Source organism: Aethalodelphis obliquidens, unplaced genomic scaffold (genome assembly GCF_003676395.1).
Source record: "Aethalodelphis obliquidens isolate GAN/ISIS:26980383/991018 unplaced genomic scaffold, ASM367639v1 scaffold19, whole genome shotgun sequence".
In the NCBI taxonomy this organism is placed as follows: domain Eukaryota; kingdom Metazoa; phylum Chordata; class Mammalia; order Artiodactyla; family Delphinidae; genus Aethalodelphis; species Aethalodelphis obliquidens.
This window is the reverse complement of record NW_020837963.1, coordinates 16476692-16496697: the sequence shown is the minus strand read 5'-3', so window position 1 is coordinate 16496697 and position 20006 is coordinate 16476692. Positions and strand designations below refer to the sequence as shown.

Genomic DNA, 20006 nt, shown 5'->3' with positions numbered 1-20006 from the left:
TATATATGTGTGTGTGTGTGTGTATATATACAGGAGAAATATATATATATATATATGTTCCTGTTCACAATGATGTGTATGGTTGATTTTTTAAATGGTCTTTTCTGTATTTTCTTTCTGCTCTTCAAGGTTGAGGCAAGATATTTTCTATTGACCTATCTTCTGATACACCAAATCTCTCTTCTGCTTTGTCTAGTTTGTGGCTATCAGTTATCACTTGTTTTTCAGTTCTAGGATTTTTATTTCAATTTATGTAAAAAGTAGATTCCAGATACGTGGTGCAATTTTCTGTCTTATTCTCCATTATTGAATATATTAACCACAATTATTTTAAAGTCTGTACTTGATAACACCAATAACCGTATTGTTTGTGAGTTTGTTACTGTTGTCCTTTGTCAGTTGGTCCTGTTGTTGAGTCTGGTAGTTTTTAAATGAACCCTTATCATTGTACATTAAAAGTTTTAGAAGCTCTGGATTATCTCATTCTCTGGAGAGGTCTTGCCTTAACCTCTGACAGGCGCAGAGCAGTAGCTGACTCAAAGCTGTGTTGCAGTTTGTTTCTTTGTCTCTTCTTCCCACTGGTTTGTGTCTGCTCTTAGAGTGGAGCCACCCAGGGATCTCAGCTGAAGCTTGTTGTGTTAGCTAGAGCCCTTCCTCTTAGGTGCCTCCTAAACATAAGATTTTCTCTCTCATATATCTTGAGATTACTGTCCTACTTTTCAGGTGCCTTCTCCCCAACTTCTTGTCCTCTTGTCCTAAACAGCTGAAGAATTCAGCTGAGCGTAAAGTTCACCTTCCCTCTTACCAGCACTTGGCCTCTGTTTCTTTATCTGAGTTCTCCATATATAAATTCTTGCTTATAAAAATTCCTTCTCTCATTTTTCTTAAGACTTCATTTCAGAATCTGTATTAAATTAGTTTAAGTAATTCCAGATAACCTTCTTTTCATGTCTTTTTTTTAAAAATCCAGAATGAAAATTGTATATTGTTCTCTTATTTTTATTCTCTTTTGGGTCCTCAAGTCCCGGCTTCATGGGATGCTGCAAACCTTAATTTTTATCTCTACAGTCTGATAAGATTGCCAAAGGCTTTGTTGGATTCTCTACATCCTGGCAGCAGCCATCTGCCCAAATTCTCAGCCTTTTTCCTTGTGTACGGATGCCCTAAGGGTTACAATTTTCTGTGTGATTTCTTTCTAGGGTCCAAACCCTTCAATTCTTGATGGTCTCAAGACCATCAAGGGTCTGCTAGCTCTCCAGTACCTTCAAATTTATTTTTAATTTTGTTTTATCAGGCTTTCTGGTTGTTCCTGGTGGGAGCATTGGTATGCCAAAGCTTCTCCATCATAGCCAGAAACTATGGTTAAATTTTAATGTTTTAATTATTTTAAAAATCTGGTTAGTAAAATGTGAATGAAAAAGTAATACATCTTGGGGCTTCCCTGGTGGTGTAGTGGTTAAGAATCCGCCTGCCAATGCAGGGGACACGGGTTCAGTCCCTGGTCCAGGAAGATCCCACATGCCATGGAACACCTAAGCCTGTGTGCCACAACTACTGAGCCCATGTGCTGCAACTATGAAGCCTGCACGCCGAGAGCCTGTGCTCCTCACCAAGAGACGCCACTGCAATGAGAAGCCCGCGCACCACAACGAAGAGTAGCCCCCGCTCGCCACAACTAGAGAAAGACAGCACGCAGCGACAAAGACCCAACACAGCCAAAAATAAATAAAACAAAATAAATGAATTAAGAAAAAAAAAAAGTAATACATCTTCACAATAAAAGTCACACAGATGATAATAAAAAGTTCCCGTGCCTGGTGTGTTCCAGTCTTTACAGTCTTTGTTCCTGGAGGTGTAGCTGCAGTTTCTTATGTATCTGTCTATATATATATCATGTGTACCTATGTATATGTATGTATATATCCCTTTGGCTAACATATTTTTGATTTTAATTATGAAATTATTCAAACACACTGAAAAGAATGAAGACTATAACAAAAATCCTTGTACCTACAATCCAGGTTTTAAAAATGTTAACATTTTACCATATTTCTTTAGATCCTCTTTTTTTCTTAAGAAGTAAAGTGGTGTAATATAATTGAATCCCTATTTTTAAAATCTACCAATTTTTTTTTTCTACAATTCTCTTTTTTTCCCTTCAGTATGATTTTCAAGATTTACCAGCATTGGCACGTGCAGCTCCTCGTTATTCATTTTAATTTGTATACATTACTCCTTTGATTACTCCCTTGCCAACCCCCCTTCTTTGGTTGTTATTTGTTTTGTCTTTTTTACATGGATGTTAAAATATTGTACCTTATATTCTGGACTTTTTATTTTTCACAAAACTTCTTTATGTTTAAAATATGTGATACTAAGACTTATTTTGCAGTCGTTCTCAACTTATGGAAAACTAAAAAAATTACATGGGGAACACATTTATAAGAGTCTTTAATGTCATAATGCAACAATGAGGTTTGTATAGAACATTTTGATGAATTCCAGACACATTCTGAACCTTTGGTATGTCCCTAAATTTATAGAGTCCATTTAGAAAAATATAAATTAGACTGACCATGGTTTCTAATACTCCATATATAATGTAATATTTCATATAAAATATGTATTTAATGTAATGTAACAAGTATTTCTCTTTAAAAATGTTTCTTTTTTTTTTTAAGACTTCACTTGAGAACATAAATTAGCTTAAGTAATTTATTTCCGGACAAGCTTTTTTTCCCTTTTTTTATTTAGTTTAGCAAATTGTTAGGTGCTTTAAGAATAGCAAGGTACATTCTTTTATTTTTCTTCCTTTTTTAGGTCTGCAACATTTTGATAGCATTTTCTTAAACATCTTTATTGGAGTATAATTGCTTTACAGTGGTGTGTCAGTTTCTGCTTTATAACAAAGTGAATGAGTTATACATACACATATATCCCCATATCTCTTCCCTCTTGCATCTCCCTCTTTCCCACCCTCCCTATCCCACCATTCTACCTGGTCACAAAGCAGCGAGCTGATCTCCCTGTGCTATGCAACTGCTTTCCACTAGCTATCTATTTTACATTTGCTAGTGTATACCATATATACATTACCACTCTCTCACTTTGTCCCAGCTTACCCTTCCCCCTCCCCGTGTCCTCAGGTCCATTCTCTATTAGGTCTGTGCCTTTGTTCCCTTTTTTCTCCTAGGTTCTTCATGACCTTTTTTTTTTTTTTTTTTGGATTCCGTATATATGTCTTAGCATACGGTATTTGTTTTTCTCTTTCTGACTTACTTCATTCTGTAAGACAGCCTCTAGGTCCATCCACCTCACTACAAATAACTCAATTTCGTTTCTTTTTATGGCTGAGTAATATTCCATTGTATATATGTGCCACATCTTCTTTATCCATTCATCTGTCCATGGACACGTAGGTTGCTTCCATGTCCTGGCTATTGTAAATAGAGCTGCAATGAACATTGTGGTACATGACTCTTTTTGAATTATGGTTTTCTCAGGGTATATGCCCAGTAGTGGGATTGCTAGGTCGTATGGCAGTTCTATGTTTAGTTTTTTAAAGAACTGCCATACTCTTCTCCATAGGAGCTGTATCAATTTACATTCCCACCAACAGTGCAAGAGGGTGCCCTTTTCTCCACACTCTCTCCAGCATTTATTGTTTGTAGATTTTTTGATGATGGCCATTCTGACTGGTGTGAGATGATATCTCATTGTAGTTTTGATTTGCATTTCTCTAATGATTAATGATGTTGAGCATCCTTTCATGTGTTTCTTGGCAATCTGTATATCTTCTTCGGAGAAATGTCGCTTAGGTCGTCTGCCCAATTTTGGATTAGGTTGGGTTTTTTTTTGTTTGTTTTGTTTTTTTGCAGTATGTGGGCCTCTCACTGTTGTCTCTCCTGTTGCGGAGCACAGGCTCCGGACGCGCAGGCTCAGCGGCCATGGCTCACGGGCCCAGCCGCTCCGCGGCATGTGGGATCTTCCCGGACCGGGGCACGAACCCATGTCCCCTGCATCGGCAGGCGGACTCTCAACTACTGCGCCACCAGGGAAGCCCAGGTTGTTTGTTTTTTTAATATTGAGCTGCATGAGCTTTTTGTAAATTTTGGAGATTAATCCTTTGTCAGTTGCTTCATTTGCAAATATTTTCTCCCATTCTGAAGGTTGTCTTTTTGTCTCATTTATGGTTTCCTTTGCTGTGCAAAAGCGTTGAAGTTTCATTAGGTCCCATTTGTTTATTTTTGTTTTCATGTCTCTAGGAGGTGGGTCAAAAAGGATCTTGCTGTGATTTATGTCATGGAGTGTTCTGCCTATGTTTTCCTCTAAGAGTTTAATAGTGTCTGGACTTACATTTAGGTCTTTAATCTATTTTGAGTTTATTTTTGTATATGGTGTTAGGGAGTGTTCTAACTTCATTCTTTTACATGTAACTGTACAGTTTTCCCAGCACCACTTATTGAAGAGGCTGTCTTTTCTCCACTGTATATTCTTGCCTCCTTTATCAAAGATAAGGTGACCATATGTGCATGGGTTTATCTCTGGGCTTTCTATCCTGTTCCATTAATCTATATTTCTGTTTTTGTGCCAGTACCATACTGTCTTGATTACTGTAGCTTTGTAGTATAGTCTGAAGTCAGGGAGCCTGATTCCTCCAGCTCCGTTTTTCTTTCTCAAGATTGCTTTGGCTATTCAGGGTCTTTTGTGTTTCCATACAGATTGTGAAATCATTTGTTCTAGTTCTGTGAAAAATGCCAGTGGTAGTTTGATAGGGATTGCATTGAATCTGTAGATTGCTTGGGGTATTACAGTCATTTTCACAATGTTGATTCTTCCCATCCAAGAACATGGTATATCTCTCCATCTATTTCTATCATCTTTAATTTCTTTCATCAGTGTCTTATAGTTTTCTGCATACAGGTCTTTTGTCTTCTTAGGTAGGTTTATTCCTAGATATTTTATTCTTTTTGCTGCAGTGGTAAATGGGAGTGTTTCCTTAATTTCTCTTTCAGATATTTTGTCATTAGTGTATAGGAATGCCAGAGATTTCTGTGCATTAATTTTGTATCCTGCTACTTTACCAAATTCATTGATTAGCTCTAGTAGTTTTCCAGTGGCATTTTTAGGATTCTCTATGTATAGTATCATGTCATCTGCAAACAGTGACAGTTTTACTTCTTCTTTTCCAATTTGTATTCCTTTAATTTCTTTTTCTTCTCTGATTGACGTGGCTAGGACTTCCAAAACTATGTTGAATAATAGTGGTGAGAGTTGGCAACCTGGTCTTGTTCCTGATCTTAGACAAAATGGTTTCAGTTTTTCACCATTGAGGACGATGTTGGCTGTGGGTTTGTCATATATGGCCTTTATTATGTTGAGGTAAGTTCTCTCTATGCCTACTTTCTGGAGGGTTTTTATCATAAATGGGTGTTGAATTTTGTTGAAAGCTTTCTCTGCATTTAGTGAGATGATCATATGGGTTTTCTCCTTCAATTTGTTAACATGGTGTATCACATTGATTGATTTGCGTATATTGAAGAATCTTTGCATTCCTGGATAAACCCCACTTGATCATGGTGTATGATCCTTTTAGTGTGCTGTTGGATTCTGTTTGCTAGTATTTTGTTGAGGATTTTTGCATCTATGTTCATCAGTGATATTGGCCTGTAGTTTTCTTTCTTTGTGACATCTTTGTCTGGTTTTGGTATCAGGGTGATGGTAGTTGTAGAATGAGTTTGGGAGTGTTCCTCCCTCTGCTCTATTTTGGAAGAGTTTGAGAAGGATAGGTGTTAGCTCTTCTCTAAATGTTTGATAGAATTCGCCTGTGAAGCCATCTGGTCCTGGTCTCTTGTTTGTTGGAAGATTTTTAATCACGGTTTCAATTTCAGTGCTTCTGATTGGTCTGTTCATATTTTCTATTTCTTCGTGGTTCAGTCTCAACAGGTTATGCATTTCTAAGAATTTGTCCATTTCTTCCAGGTTGTCCATTTTATTGGCATATAGTTGCTTGTAGTAATCTCTTGTGATCCTTTGTATTTCTGCAGTGTCAGTTGTTACTTCTCCTTTTTCATTTCTAAATCTATTGATTTGAGTCTTCTCCCTTTTTTTCTTCATGAGTCTGACTAATGGTTTATGAATTTTGTTTATCTTCTCAAAGAACCAGCTTTTAGTTTTATTGATCTTTGCTATCGTTTCCTTCATTTCTTTTTCATTTATTTCTGATCTGATCTTTATGATTTCTTTCCTTCTGCTAACTTTGGGGGGTTTTTGTTCTTCTTTCTCTGATTCCTTTAGGTGTAAGGTTAGGTCATTTATTTGAGATATTTCTTGTTTCTTGAGGTAGGATTGTATTGCTATAAACTGCTCTCTTAGAACTGCTTTTGCTGCATCCCATAGGTTTTCAGTCATCGTGTTTTCATTGTCATTTGTTTCTAGGTATTTTTTGGTTTCCTCTTTGATTTCTTCAGTGATCTCTTGGTTATTAAGTAGTGTATTGCTTAGCCTCCATGTGTTTGTATTTTTTACAGATTTTTTCCTGTAATTGATATCTAGTCTCATAGCATTGTGGTCGGAAAAGATGCTTGATACGATTTCAATTTTCTTAAATTTACCAAGGCTTGATTTGTGAGCCAAGATATGATCTATCCTGGAGAATGTTCCGTGAGCACTTGAGAAGAAAGAGTATTCTGTTGTTTTGGGATGGAATGTCCTATAAATATCAATTAAGTCCATCTTATTTAATATATCATTTGAAGCCTGTGTTTCCTTATTTATTTTCATTTTGGATGATCTGTTCATTGGTGAAAGTGGGGTGTTAAAATCCCTTACTATGATTGTGTTACTGTTGATTTCCCCTTTTATGGCTGTTAGTATTTGTCTTATGTATTGAGGTGCTCCTGTGTCAGATGCATAAATATTTACAATTATTATGTCTTCTTCTTGGATTGATCCCTTGATCATTATGTAGCGTCCTTCTGTGTCTCTGGTAATAGTCATTGTTTTAAAGTCTATTTTGTCTGATATGAGAATTGCTACTCCAGCTTTCTTTTGATTTCCATTTGCATGCAATATCTTTTTCCATCCCCTCACTTTCAGTCTGCATGTGTCTCTAGGTCTGAAGTGGGTCTGTTGTAGACAGCATATATACGGGTCTTGGTTTTGTATCCATTCAGCCAGTCTGTGTCTTTTCATTGGAGCATTTAATCCATTTACATTTAAGGCAATTATCGATATGTATGTTCCTATTACCATTTTCTTAATTGTTTTGGGTTTGTTACTGTAGGTCTTTTCCTTCTCTTGTGTTTCCTGCCTAGAGAAGTTCCTTTAGCATTTGTTATAAATTGCTGGTTTGGTGGTACTGAATTCTCTTAGCTTTTGCTTGTCTGTAGAGCTTTTAATTTCTCCGTCAAATCTGAATGAGATCCTTGCTGGGTAGAGTAATCTTGGTTGTAGGTTTTTCCCCTTCATCACTTTAAATATATCCTACCACTCCCTTCTGGCTTGCAGAGTTTCTGCTGAAAGATCAGCTGTTAACCTTATGGGGATTCCGTTGTATGTTATTTGTTGTTTTTCCCTTGTTGCTTTTAATATGTTTTCTTTGTATTTAATTTTTGATAGTTTGATTAATATGTGTCTTTACATTTTTATCCTTGAATTTATCCTGTATGGGACTCCCTGTGCTTCCTGGACTTGATTAACTATTTCCTTTCCCTTATTAGGGAAGTTTTCCACTATAATCTCTTCAAATATTTTCTCAGTCCCTTTCTTTTTCTCTTCTTCTCCTGGGACCCCTATAATTCGAATGTTGGTGTGTTTAATGGTGTCCCAGAGGACTCTGACACTGTTCTCAATTCTTTTCATTCTTTTTCTTTATTCTGCTCTGCAGTATTTATTTCCACTATTTTACCTTCCGGGTCACTTATCCATTCTTCTGCCTCAGTTATTCTACTATTGATGCCTTCTAGAGAATTTTTAGTTTCATTTATTGTGTTGTTCATCACCGTTTGTTTGCTCTTTGTTTCTTCTAGGTCCTTGTTAAACGTTTCTTGTATTTTCTGCATTCTATTTCCAAGATTTTGGATCATCTTTTCTTTCATTATTCTGAATTCTCTTTCAGGTAGACTGCCTCTTTCCTCTTCATTTGTTAGGTCTGGTGGGTTTTTACCTTGCTCCTGCATCTGCTGTGTGGTTCTCTGTCTTCTCATTTTGCTTAACTTACTGTGTTTGCAGTCTCCTTTTCGCAGGCTGGAGGTTCGTAGTTCCCCTTGTTTTTGGTGTCTGTCCCCAGTGGCTAAGGTTGGTTCAGTGGGTTGTGTAGGGTTCCTGGTGCAGGGGAGTAGTGCCTGTGTTCTGGTGGATGAGGCTGTATCTTGTCTTTTTGGTGGGCAGGTCCACGTCTGGTGGTGTGTTTTGGGGTGTCTTGGCCTTATTATGGTTTTAGGCAACTTCTCTGCTAATGGATGGGGTTGTGTTCTTGTCTTGCTAGTTGTTTGGCTTAGGGTGTCCCGTGCTGTAGCTTGCTGATCATTGAGTGGAGCTGGGTCTTGGCATTGAGATGTAGGTCTCTGGGAGATTTTCGCCATTTGATATCATGTGGAGCTGGGAGGTCTCTTGTGGACCAATGTTGTGAACTTGGCTCTTCCACCTCAGAGGCACAGCCCTGACACCTGGCTGGAGTACCAAGAGCCTGTCATCCACAAGGCTCAAGATAAAAGGGAGAAAATAATAAATAAATAAAATAAAATAAAATAGTTATTAAAATAAAAAAATAATCATTAAAAAAAAGGTTTTTTTAAGTAATAATAATAAAAAAAAAGAGTAGAGCAACCAAACCAAAAACACAAATCCACCAATGATAAGAAGTGCTAACAACAAAAAAAATGGACAGACGGAACCCTAGGACAAGTGGTAAAAGCAAAATTATACAGACAAAATCACACACAGAAGCATACACATACACACTCACAAAAAGAGAAAAAGGGAAAAAAAATATATATATATCGTTGCTCCCAAAGTCCACCTCTTCAATTTGGGATGATTCGTTGTCTATTCAGGTATTCCACAGATGCAGGATACATCAAGTTGTTTGTGGAGATTTAATTCACTGCTCCTGAGGCTGCTGGGAAAAATTTCCCTTTCTCTTTGTTCGCACAGCTCCCAGGGTTCAGCTTTGGCATTGGCCCCGCCTCTGCGTGTAGGTCGCCTGAGGGCGTCTGTTCTTTGCTCAGACAGGACGGGGTTAAAGGAGCAGCTGATTCAGGGGCTCTGGCTCACCCCGGCCTGGGGGAAGGAGGGGTATGGAGTGTGGGGTGAGCCTGCTGTGGCAGAGGGCGGTGTGATGTTGCACCAGCCTGAGGCGTGCCGTGCGTTCTCCCGGGGAAGTTGTCCCTGGATCTCAGGACCCTGGCAGTGGCGGGCTGCACAGGCTCCCAGGAGGGGAGGTGTGGATCATGACTTGTGCTCGCACACAGGCTTCTTGGTGGTGGCAGCAGCTGCCTTAGCATCTCATGCCAGTCTCTGGGGTCCGTGCTGATAGCCACGGCTCATGCCCGTCTCTAGAGCTCCTTTAAGCAGCGCTCTTAATCCCCTCTCCTCACGCACCAGGAAACAAAGAGGCAAGAAAAAGTCTCTTGTCTCTTCGGCAGGTCCAGACTTTTTCCGGGACTCCTTCCCCGCTAGCTGTGGCGCACTAGCCCCCTTCAGGCTGTGTTCACGCTGCCAATCCCAGTTCTCTCCCGGCGCTCCGACCGAAGCCCGAGCCTCAGCTCCCAGCCCCGCCCGCCCCGGCAGGTGAGCAGACAAGCCTCTCGGGCTGGTGCGTGCCGGTCGGCACCGATCCTCTGTGCGGGAGTCTCTCCGATTTGCCCTCCGCACCCCTGTTGCTGTGCTCTCCTCAGTGGCCCCGAAGCTCCCCACTCCGCCACCCGCAGTTCCCGCCCGTGAAGGGGCTCCTAGTGTGTGGAAACCTTTCCTCCTTCACAGCTCCCTCTCACTGGTGCAGGTCCCGTCCCTGTTCTTTTGTCTCTGTTTATTCTTTTTTCTTTTGCCCTACCCAGGTACGTGGGGAGTTTCTTGCCTTTTGGGAGGTCTGAGGTCTTCTGCCAGTGTTTAGTAGGTGTTCTGTAGGAGTTGTTCCACATGTAGATGTATTTCTGATGTATTTGTGGGGAGGAAGTTGATCGCCACGTCTTACTCTTCCGCCATCTTGAAGCTCCTCTCCTTATAGCATTTTAATCAATTAAGATTTATTGATTCATTTTATGTGCTTTGCACTTTGCTGAGTATTATTGATATTAATGTAAATAATTAGTGGCCCTCATGAAGGTTAAAATTTAATTGAAGAGAAATAAATTGATGATGAGACCACACTAAAGTGCTAATGGTGTGAGGTGAGATTTGGAGTAGACCATAAAGGATGATAAGATTTGATTTTGGAAAGCAGAGACTGGAGGATCTTTATGAACAATAACTCAGACGTGAATGCAAGATAGGTGAAGAATGAAGAGCATAACCATTTTATAACTGAGAGTGTATATTTGGGATAATGGGAAATTAAGTAGAATAGAAGGAGATGGTCATCAGTAGTCTAGGACGTTTAGAATTGATGAAGTAGACAATAATATACCCATATCAATTTCAAGCATATCAGAAGATGTAATCAGTATTTTAGGAAGTGGAGTGGATTAGAGCAAGGGGAAGGAAGATCAACTTAGAAGGGTTTTATAGAACTTCGGAAAATTTATCTTAGGTGTAGCCTTCAAAGAATTCCTGTGCCCTTCGGCCCAGTAATTCCATTTCTAAGACTTCTAGGAAGATATTCCAAAATGTGTGGTGTCTGAAGGACAGAGAACTGGATCATGGCAACAGTTTGAAGTAATTTGTTTTTCTTTCATGTATTCTTGCTTCCTGGTACCTTTTTCCTCCACATCCCATTGAGTCCAGGGGTGGGGGATTTTCCTACAATCTGACAAAGTGATTGGGTTCCCATGAGTTGCAAGATCTGGGATCCCTTGGAGTAGGCACATATTCTTAATCAAGCCTCTATAGAACTGTAGAGAGTTCATAGTTGAGTTCTGGGGTTCTTGAATTTTCTGAAATTATATGTAAGATTTTGGATTATTTATTTTTCTAGAGCAAGTTTCAGATTCTGAAAGATGTCTGTGACCCACCCAAACTAATAACATTGCTTAAAAGACGAACTTTCTACAAAGTCTCCGTCTCATCTCTTCAGAAGCTGCTGAAACCAAGTAGAAAGAAGACAAGTGATTATTGAGCCATATGAAATTGTCAAAATTTAATTTAGTAGTTTTTGACATATAAAAACATCAATTTCAAATGATCCAACCTAATATATCCTTAAATAACTTTTTTACACTTTTAAAATGTAAAGGTATTCACTTTAGGAATGTAGATGCTAGTTAAGCAGTATATATTCAATTTTGTGTTTAAATATACTTATTTAAAAATTATTTATGCAGTATTAGGAGTATTTCTCCTTTGTATTTAAGGTTTTTACTGTGGTAAAACAAGGACAGGGAAATGGTGGAAAGAGAAATGAAAGATAGGAAAACCAAAAAAGTATATAGTGTAATACAAAAATAGCCAATAGATTCAAATTATTCACTAACTTTAATTGTTGGTTAAGCTCTGCTCAGATCTCTTTGATAATGAAAATTGTCAGGCCCTGTCTGGCTCAAGGGTACAAAGCACCGTAGTGAATCTGCCCTGTCTGTTGTGTCTACCATGAGCATGAGAGAGCTAAGTGTTGTAACTCAGACCACTCGTTTGTTGTTCCATTAATTACATTGATTTAATCAGAATTTCTGTGTTAGCCAGAGCATTACATTTCTTCCAATGATGTATCGTATGACTGTCATAAGTGGAGTTTGGCAGCTGAAACTTTGAGTCAAGAAAACCAAATTTAATTTATAAGTTATTTCTTGGAAGAGTTCAGATAACCAGCAGTGATACAATTTGGCTCAGAGTTTGTTTGTTTGTTTCTTTTTGTCTTTACTCAATTTTCACCATCTTTTTATTTTCAATTAAGCAAAGAACCAAGAAAAAATGTGATTAAAATGAAGAAACATTTTAAACCTAAAGCATTTTTTTTCTTTTGTAGCTCGCTTTCTGATTCTAAACAGATCAACATTTTAAGAAAAGCAAGATCTTATATAAAACAGAAAAAGTATGATGAAGCAGTAAGTATGCAGGCCTTGTATATATAAATAGCTGATCATTCAGGTATGGGGAGGAGCAAGTGTGGTGATGGAGAGCAAAGTGGGCAGGCCAGGGAGCTTTCCTGAACCTTTAAGGAAGGGTTGAATTTCCTAAGTAGCTGCTTTAGCCACATGGACATACTTCTCTTATTTCAGGTAATGTTATAGGTAAATTTTTTTAGGTTAACATTGGAAATGAACAATTGCTGTTCTCTATAATGAGAAAGTATATTCCAGGCTTCTGTCGTCCAACTTATTTATGCATAATATTTTAGAACATGACATATCTGTACATTTAGAATTAGCTTCACACTATTTGAAATCTAATGGTTCATACTGAAGCTCTGACTTTTCCCAACTCCTGCCCTACTATGTTTTTCATTAATTTTCTCTGTTTTAAATGGTGATATAATTTTAAAGTAAGAAAGAATTCTATTTTTGGTTTCTAAAATTGCCTGAGTAGTATGATGGCATTTCTAATGCTTATTTTTGTTATAGTTTTACAATGGCAAGCTATTCTTCTCTACTAAAATATTAAGCTATTTTAATAATGTTTTATAACTGATTTGGGTAATCTGATATGAGAAAGTCAAAACATGTAAATGTGGGCATCTCCTATCAGGGACCTATATTAGAGAACCATTTCTTTCATGTGTCATTTGAAGATAATTTCCACAAAATGAATCATTCAGAATCATTTAAAATCATTGTACATCTCATAGATAGTTTGCATTTTAAATGTCCTTTCTTATCAAGATTTAGAAATTTATTTTATTCATGAATTTTTGTTATACTTTGCAAGAAGATCCTTGAACAATCAAAATCTGTTTTTGATCAATCATCTACGGTTACTTTAATAATTTTTCTTCCTTTGAAACTTAGATTTTCTTTGTCTTTGCATGTGGCGAGTTACATTTTTCTTTCTCCATAGGTTTCCCTTTGCAAGGAGCTGATTAATCTTGCATTGAAAGGATTGTCCTATTATCACACTTATGACAGATTCTTTTTGGCTTTCAATGTCGTTCTTGGTTTTGTGGGATGGACATCTTATGCTTCTTTGCTGATCATCAAGTCTCACTGCAACCTTACCAGAGGTGTTAGTAAAGAAGTCAAGGTATGTTCAGAAAGTATAATGAAGATTCAGATGATGGTGTAAAATCATAAGACTAAGGAAAGAAATTATATCAAATTAACTGCAGTGAGTTCATATAATGTACATGCTGTACTAAGCTAACTCATTTGCTTTTGTTGTATTGGGTCTTTTTTTCTCAGTAATCTCTGTTTCTTTAGTTGGGAAAAGGGTGTATCAGTAATAATGGTCCTGTAACTTAAGAGGCTATAAACATAGCTGTGTAATTTACATTTGCCTATGGCATTAATTGTGTTGTTTTTCTGTTTATTTTTATAATTATTTAGCATGTTATAAGTATTCTGTATCTTTCTACAGTACAGGTGATCAGAAAACAGTTTCAAAGCAATATATTTAACTTTATCTGATATTAAGTTTAGGAGCTGGAAAGAAATAAAATCACTTATTCAAAATGTTCCTTTTAAAAGGAACATATTCCTTTCTGGAATATACATTTTTCTTACCTTTTTCATCTTTCTAAAATTCTTAAATACAGATTTCCAGAACTTTCTATATATCCTCATTTTAAGAATTAGTCCCCAGTTTACTGTACTTTCAATGCCAAAAAAACCCCGTACTTTCAATGCCAAAAAAACCCCGCTCTTTAATAATACTTTATACAACTGAGAAAATATAACAGTACATATATGGTTTAACTATATTAAAACATTTTACTCTTTTAAAATATATTACTGTCATTTACCAGGGATAATATGCCTCTTCCATCTCCTTTACTTCATTCTCTAATGATTATTACCATGTCCAAATCATCTAAAAAGTAATATACCTGAATGGTGTATTATTAATAATAATAGTCTGCAGACATTTCCAGTGATAACTTTTTTCAATTTTATACTTTATTTTTCTGTAATGGAAGGAAGAGCAGTAGTATTTATTCCATTTTTGTATAATGCTGTAATGCATCTTAAATAATTTACCCCAACTAATTTTCATTATTTGAATGTATGTGAAATTGGCTAGAGTAGAAATCATTTCTTACGTGGTAGGAAAAGAGACAAAAACAAACGTGTTTTAGTGGAGGATATAACTAGGCATTCAGCTGGGTATTTGAAGTTTATTTTGCCACTTTAAACGTAACAGTGCTGGAAGTAGGCATTATAATTTTTCTGTATAAAACAGGAAACTGAAGCTATTTAAGTAATTTGCAAAAGGCCATTCAGCTAGGATGTGGAGGAACTGAGATTTGAGTCCAGAGTAGTCTAATGCCAAACGCTGCCTTTTGGTATTTGTCTTGACGTTTTGGGTTATTGAGAAGGGATATGGTATCTTTAGATTGTTGTGTCAGCAGATTTCACAGCTGATAGTTCTTTATTCGTTAATCTGATAATGCAGAGAATATTTGCGTATACAGCACAATGCGAGATGCTTCATAGGATACACCAAGAAATACAAAATTCAGATACAAAATTACAAGCTTCTCAAGGAGCTTGTAATTAAATAAAGTAGGTAAAAGATGTATACACATAGCCACCTTATCAGGTATAGGTCATATACTATGCTATATTACATAAGACAACAAATGTTTGACAACTTTAATATAAAATGTTAAGTGAATGTGATACAATGACTATCATATCTTAAATAAAGAAAATCTCACTTTAGCTAGGGTGATGATAACAGGAAAAAATAAGTCTTGGTGGAAATTTAACAGTCAGAATATAGGGAGAGGATAAGAATTAAAGCAAATTGAATAATATAAATAGAGGCAGAGTTGGGAAGATGTATTTTTATTCTGGGATAATAAGTAATATTTATTAAACTGCACTATTCCAGGACTGTCCTGGGTGTTGTACATGTGTTATTCAGTTAAGCTTAATACTACCCTAAATTTAATGGTATGATTCTCATAATATGGATGGGGGAATTTGTTTGTTCAAGGGCCTAATAAGAGATAATACTGATAATATAGATTAGGTGGAAGTAATCAGAGGCCTCAAATGCTAGACTATAGCGTTTAGACTTTATTTAGTGAAGAGCTGGTCTATCACTTAGAGTTAAACCAGAGAAATAGACCAGTAAGATCTCTGTATTAAGAAATTTAGTGTAAGAAATTGACTCATGTGACTGTGGGGCTAGTTAGGCAGGTCCTAAGTTCAGAGGTCAGGCCATCAGGAAGGGCAGACTGGAACTTGCAGGCAGGAGCGGAAGCTTCACTCCACAGGTACAGTTTCTTCTTCGGGGAACCCTCTGTTCTGCTCTTAGAGCCTTTTGTGAATCAGGCTCACCGTGATTGTTCAGGATAATCTCCCTTAAAGTCAACTGATTATGGACTTTAATCACATCTACACGGTATTTGCACAGCCAACACCTAGATTAATGTGTGATTGAATAACTAACTAGGATCTGTAGCCTAGCCAAGTTGACACATAAAACTGACCTTTACAGTTGAGGTTATTAAAAGTATTTTGAACCCTTTAGTTCTGTTTGCAAAAACATTCTGATTCTTCGTCAGTGAGAGTTTATAATCTAGTGAAGTGACAGCATCTGGAGGAAGAATAAGTTGCCAGAAGTCTACAGCATTAACCAAAGGGAGGCTTGGAGAGCAATTGGGGGTGAGATGATTGCAGCTCTGCACTCATTAGAACATGATGCTTGCAGTTGGGGTGTAGGGAGCCTTCACTGAGGTAGTTGTTGCCAAAGTCAAATCTTAAACGGTGAGTCGGATAGCACAATAGAAAAAAGGAAAAAGGTGCAGGGAGAGCAGCATGTGCCAGATGAGGAGTGAGGCAGCATGGCTTCTTGGAAGGGCTGCAAGTCACTGATACGGCTAGACTATAGAGGGCCCAGGGGGAGTGAGAGGCGAGCTCGCAGCAAATTCTACCCTCCACGGCCAGATGAGGAAACAGAGCTTGAGACAAGCTAAATGGTTTAGTCAAATTGACAGCAAATAGAACAGCAGTGCTGGAATTAAATTTAGGTCTGACTCCAAAGTTTCTGTCACTTCTCCATGATAGTGTCCCCCAGATTTTACAGGTTTATAACTCTTACAGACAACTCTGCAGTGAACATTCTCTTTAAAGGTAATTTGCCATAGCTCCTCCTAATTGAACTCTGCATTTAACTTCTATCTACTCTTCTCCTTTGCTTTTGCTAGTTCTGATGTCTTTTGCTTTAGAACTGAATATCCTTATTTTGCCACATGCTTCCCTTATTCTCTCACTACTTAGGGAAATCACAAAATGTTAACCCCTTAAACCAAGTCCCAGGATTCAGTCTCCACCTGTATGGTTTAAACTCCTCATAGGCCAGCACCTAGTACAGAGCATGGCGTAGACTGTGCGACTTAATCATTGCTAGTTGGATGGAGGAGTCATGACAATGCACACAGCATGGTTCATTATCATCAGGTATTTTTTGGAGGGTCTGGGGAGGCAGGGAGTTAATGATGATGAGGTGGAAAATGTTCCCCATTCCTGTTATTTAAAATCCTTTCAATTTTTACTTTAGCTGAACTGAATTCTTTTTGATTTGGTTTCCTACAAGTAGATGTTTATTTGTAATGTCGATTACTTTACGTGTCAAAGGATTGGATAATTACATGGTATTGTACTGACTCTAGAAAATCCCTTGAGTGTCTTTTTTAGGTACTCTTTAAACTTATTTTCTTATTATTTTACTATCCTCAGAGTGATGTGAAACCAGTCCCAATTCCTAAAGTGAATACCTGCCTCAGGCACATTGAGCTTTAGAGACTCTACCTGTCCATATCTGGTTGAGACTTGCTCCTTCTTCTTCCACTCCCTTGCTATGGGACCTCCATTTCCAGTGCTAGTCACTGAGAGGTTTCTGTAGTGACTTTTGGGACTAATGCAGAGAGATAGAGGAGGAGCGAAGAAAAATAAAAGTGATAATGGTAGCCATTATTTATTAAGCAGTAGTAATATTCTGGGCATTTTGTTAAGCTCTTTTCATAATCTCATTTAAGCATTACTAGCCTTGATAAATAGATATGGAATTATTCTTTGCATTTTATAGATGGGGTAAAATTAAGTCTCAGAATCTGTTTTGTACTTTGCTCATGGTCATACAGTGAGCAAGTGACAGAGCCAGGATTTGAATTCTGATCTGTGTAGCGCCAAACTCTTAATCACAATGCTGTGTCTCACCTTCCTTTTTACAACTCTGCCCTAGTTTATTCTTGCTTCTTTACTTCCTTTCTGGTGACATTTTAGGCCAGAGGGAGGAATTATAAGGGGGAAAAAAACTCTTGCTTTTCCTCCCTAACCTCCCCTACTCCAGAAGGTAATTCTTAATTCTCACCTTATTTAGTTTGGGTAGCAAAACAAGGGGGAAACAGAGAGAGAGAAAACAAGGCACGGAGGCAAGAGAGTACCATGTGACCCCTCCAGTCCTTTTTTTTTCTCCAGTGTGCTCTTAGCATCACAGCTTTCCATAAGTGTGTTCTTGTTCCAATCATTGGCATTTCTGTCCCTGACCCTCACATCATTACTCCTGGCCCAGAGCACCCACGGCCTGTGGAGGCCGTCACTGGTGATTTACATGGAGGAGCTCCTTTCTTGTTCGGCAGGTGTTTGGGAGAGAAGATATGACTGAATGAACCTACTGTGGTTGGGTGATGGAGAGAGAAGCGTGGGCAGCATGTCAATTTGAAGTTTGAATAGATAGAATCATTGTTCCAAATGAAGATTAGGTCCCACAGTTTATTGTAGATTAAATGGGCTTTTGTGGGCTTGTCAGTGAACTTAATCAACATTTATAAAATTGTTACTAAGGAGAAATATGTTCAGAGTTCTGAAGAAGTTACTTGCAAACAAACTTTAGGAGCATAGTCATTTTAAATTGAGAATTACCTAATTGCAACAATTCCAGGCTATCCAGCTTTTTCTTCTATAATGTGCTTCTCCAATGACAGATTTTTTTTAATGCAGCTCTTAGATTAATCATCTAGTAGTAGAATCACTGAAAGAAAGTAATGTATTTTCTTCACTTTATAAAATCTCTTTTAAAAACCTATCAAGTAGCATGGATTTGGAGTGTTTTCAATGTTTTGTTTAACTTTCAGAAACCAAGCCATCTCCTGTCATGCAGTTTTATAGCTGTTGGCGTTTTACTAGCACTTTTCCTGCTGATTCAAGCCTGTCCCTGGACTTACTACATATATTGCTTGTTGCCACTGCCAGTATGGTATGCGGTTCTGAGAGAGTAAGTAACACATCTTGTGGTCTTGTTTTTCACTTCACTGACAGTTAAATCTGTATTTAAATGCATTAGATTTCTGTAGCATAAGTCATGAAAGATAATTATAATACCCTCAAATCTCCAAGCCCTTTCATTTCATTCATAACAGCATAAACGTTGCATATAAACAGGCTTTTTTTTTGCTTAGCCGCACCTTGAGGCCTGCAGAATCTTAGTTCTCCAACCCAGGATTGAACCCGGGCCCTCGGCAGTGAAAGTGCAGAGTCCTAACCACTGTACCTCCAGGGAATTCCCTAAACATCCTTTTTACTTTTCCCTTTTGACTTCATCTTGATTGCCCTGAGGTAGCACTGGCCTCATTCCCTTCTTTGTGTTATCTTTTATAAGAAAAATCTGGAGTAAAAATTAAGTAATTAATATGGATTGTACTATGTCAGGAGTGACTTACGTTTTGAATTTGTCTCATCATCCCAGTTTCCAGTGTATCTTCATGTTTCACAAAGCAATTTGCATGCTTTTGTTCCATACATTTTTGCCCCTCCTTTCCCAGCTATCATGTAAACCTAGATGAATGAAAGTTCGCAATTAAATCCAATCTAGTAATGTATACCTACAGGGGTTAGGGGAGATTATTCTTGTATGCTGTGGTTCTACCTTTAAGTGCTTGCTCACAAGGTGGACTTGAAATGGATTCTTACCATTGTAGGAAACATCAGAGGTAGAGCTCTCATGGAAGTTATAAACACTTTAAAAGAAAATCACTAAAATGTTGGGCTGGTTCATGTTCACAGGCAGCGAGGGTCATTTTACAGATCGTGTTGATTTCTATATTTGCACCAGTAATCTAAATTTAAACTTAGTCTTGGGCATCCTTTGAGCAAACCAGATGCCGAAAGCAGACCAGGGAATGACAGCCCAGAATAAGGGTGTTGTCAGGGCTGGCGAGCATGTTGCAATGACACAATGTGTTTTCTTTTCTAATTTTTGTTACCTCCAGCTTTGACCACCTCTTCTTAATATGAAAAATAAAAATTAATATTAAAATATTTTAAATGTTAACATTTTTAAAAACAAGGCAAAAAGACACTGACAAAAGAACAGACTGTTACTTCTCCATTTGAAAGGAATAGGGTTGCTGGATGTACATATTTAAATTGGATTTATTCCTAATGTCATTTGCTCTGGCTTAAAAATTTTTAGAATGAAAGGTGTTATCCAAAATTCCCTCCTGAATTATTAAATTTTCTATTTATGAAGAACACACATACATTAAAATTTTAAGGACAGAGTGATTTTGAAAATATGTTGTGTTCTATCTTTATCTTTTTGATAGATTATAAAGAAAATAAAACATAAAAATTCACTTTTCTTCTAGAAATAATCTAAATGATTTTACAAAATCATCACTGTTGGGAACAAAAGAAACATTCTCCTTTAGATTGGTGTTAGCTTTTCTTTCCTAACATGGCACCTTAATC

General features: G+C 37.5%; 1 protein-coding gene across 7 annotated transcripts in view; it reads left to right on the top strand.

Moving 5' to 3' along the window:
- The window catches only part of PIGN (phosphatidylinositol glycan anchor biosynthesis class N), a 108194-nt gene that overhangs the window by 35512 nt on the left and 52676 nt on the right, over positions 1-20006 (top strand). For all 7 annotated transcript variants that reach the window (XM_027118689.1, XM_027118683.1, XM_027118686.1 and 4 more), the window contains 3 exons: positions 12122-12200; positions 13150-13332; positions 18392-18531. In XM_027118689.1, coding sequence (XP_026974490.1) covers positions 12122-12200; positions 13150-13332; positions 18392-18531 — 402 coding nt within the window. The remainder of the gene's footprint in view (positions 1-12121; positions 12201-13149; positions 13333-18391; positions 18532-20006) is intronic.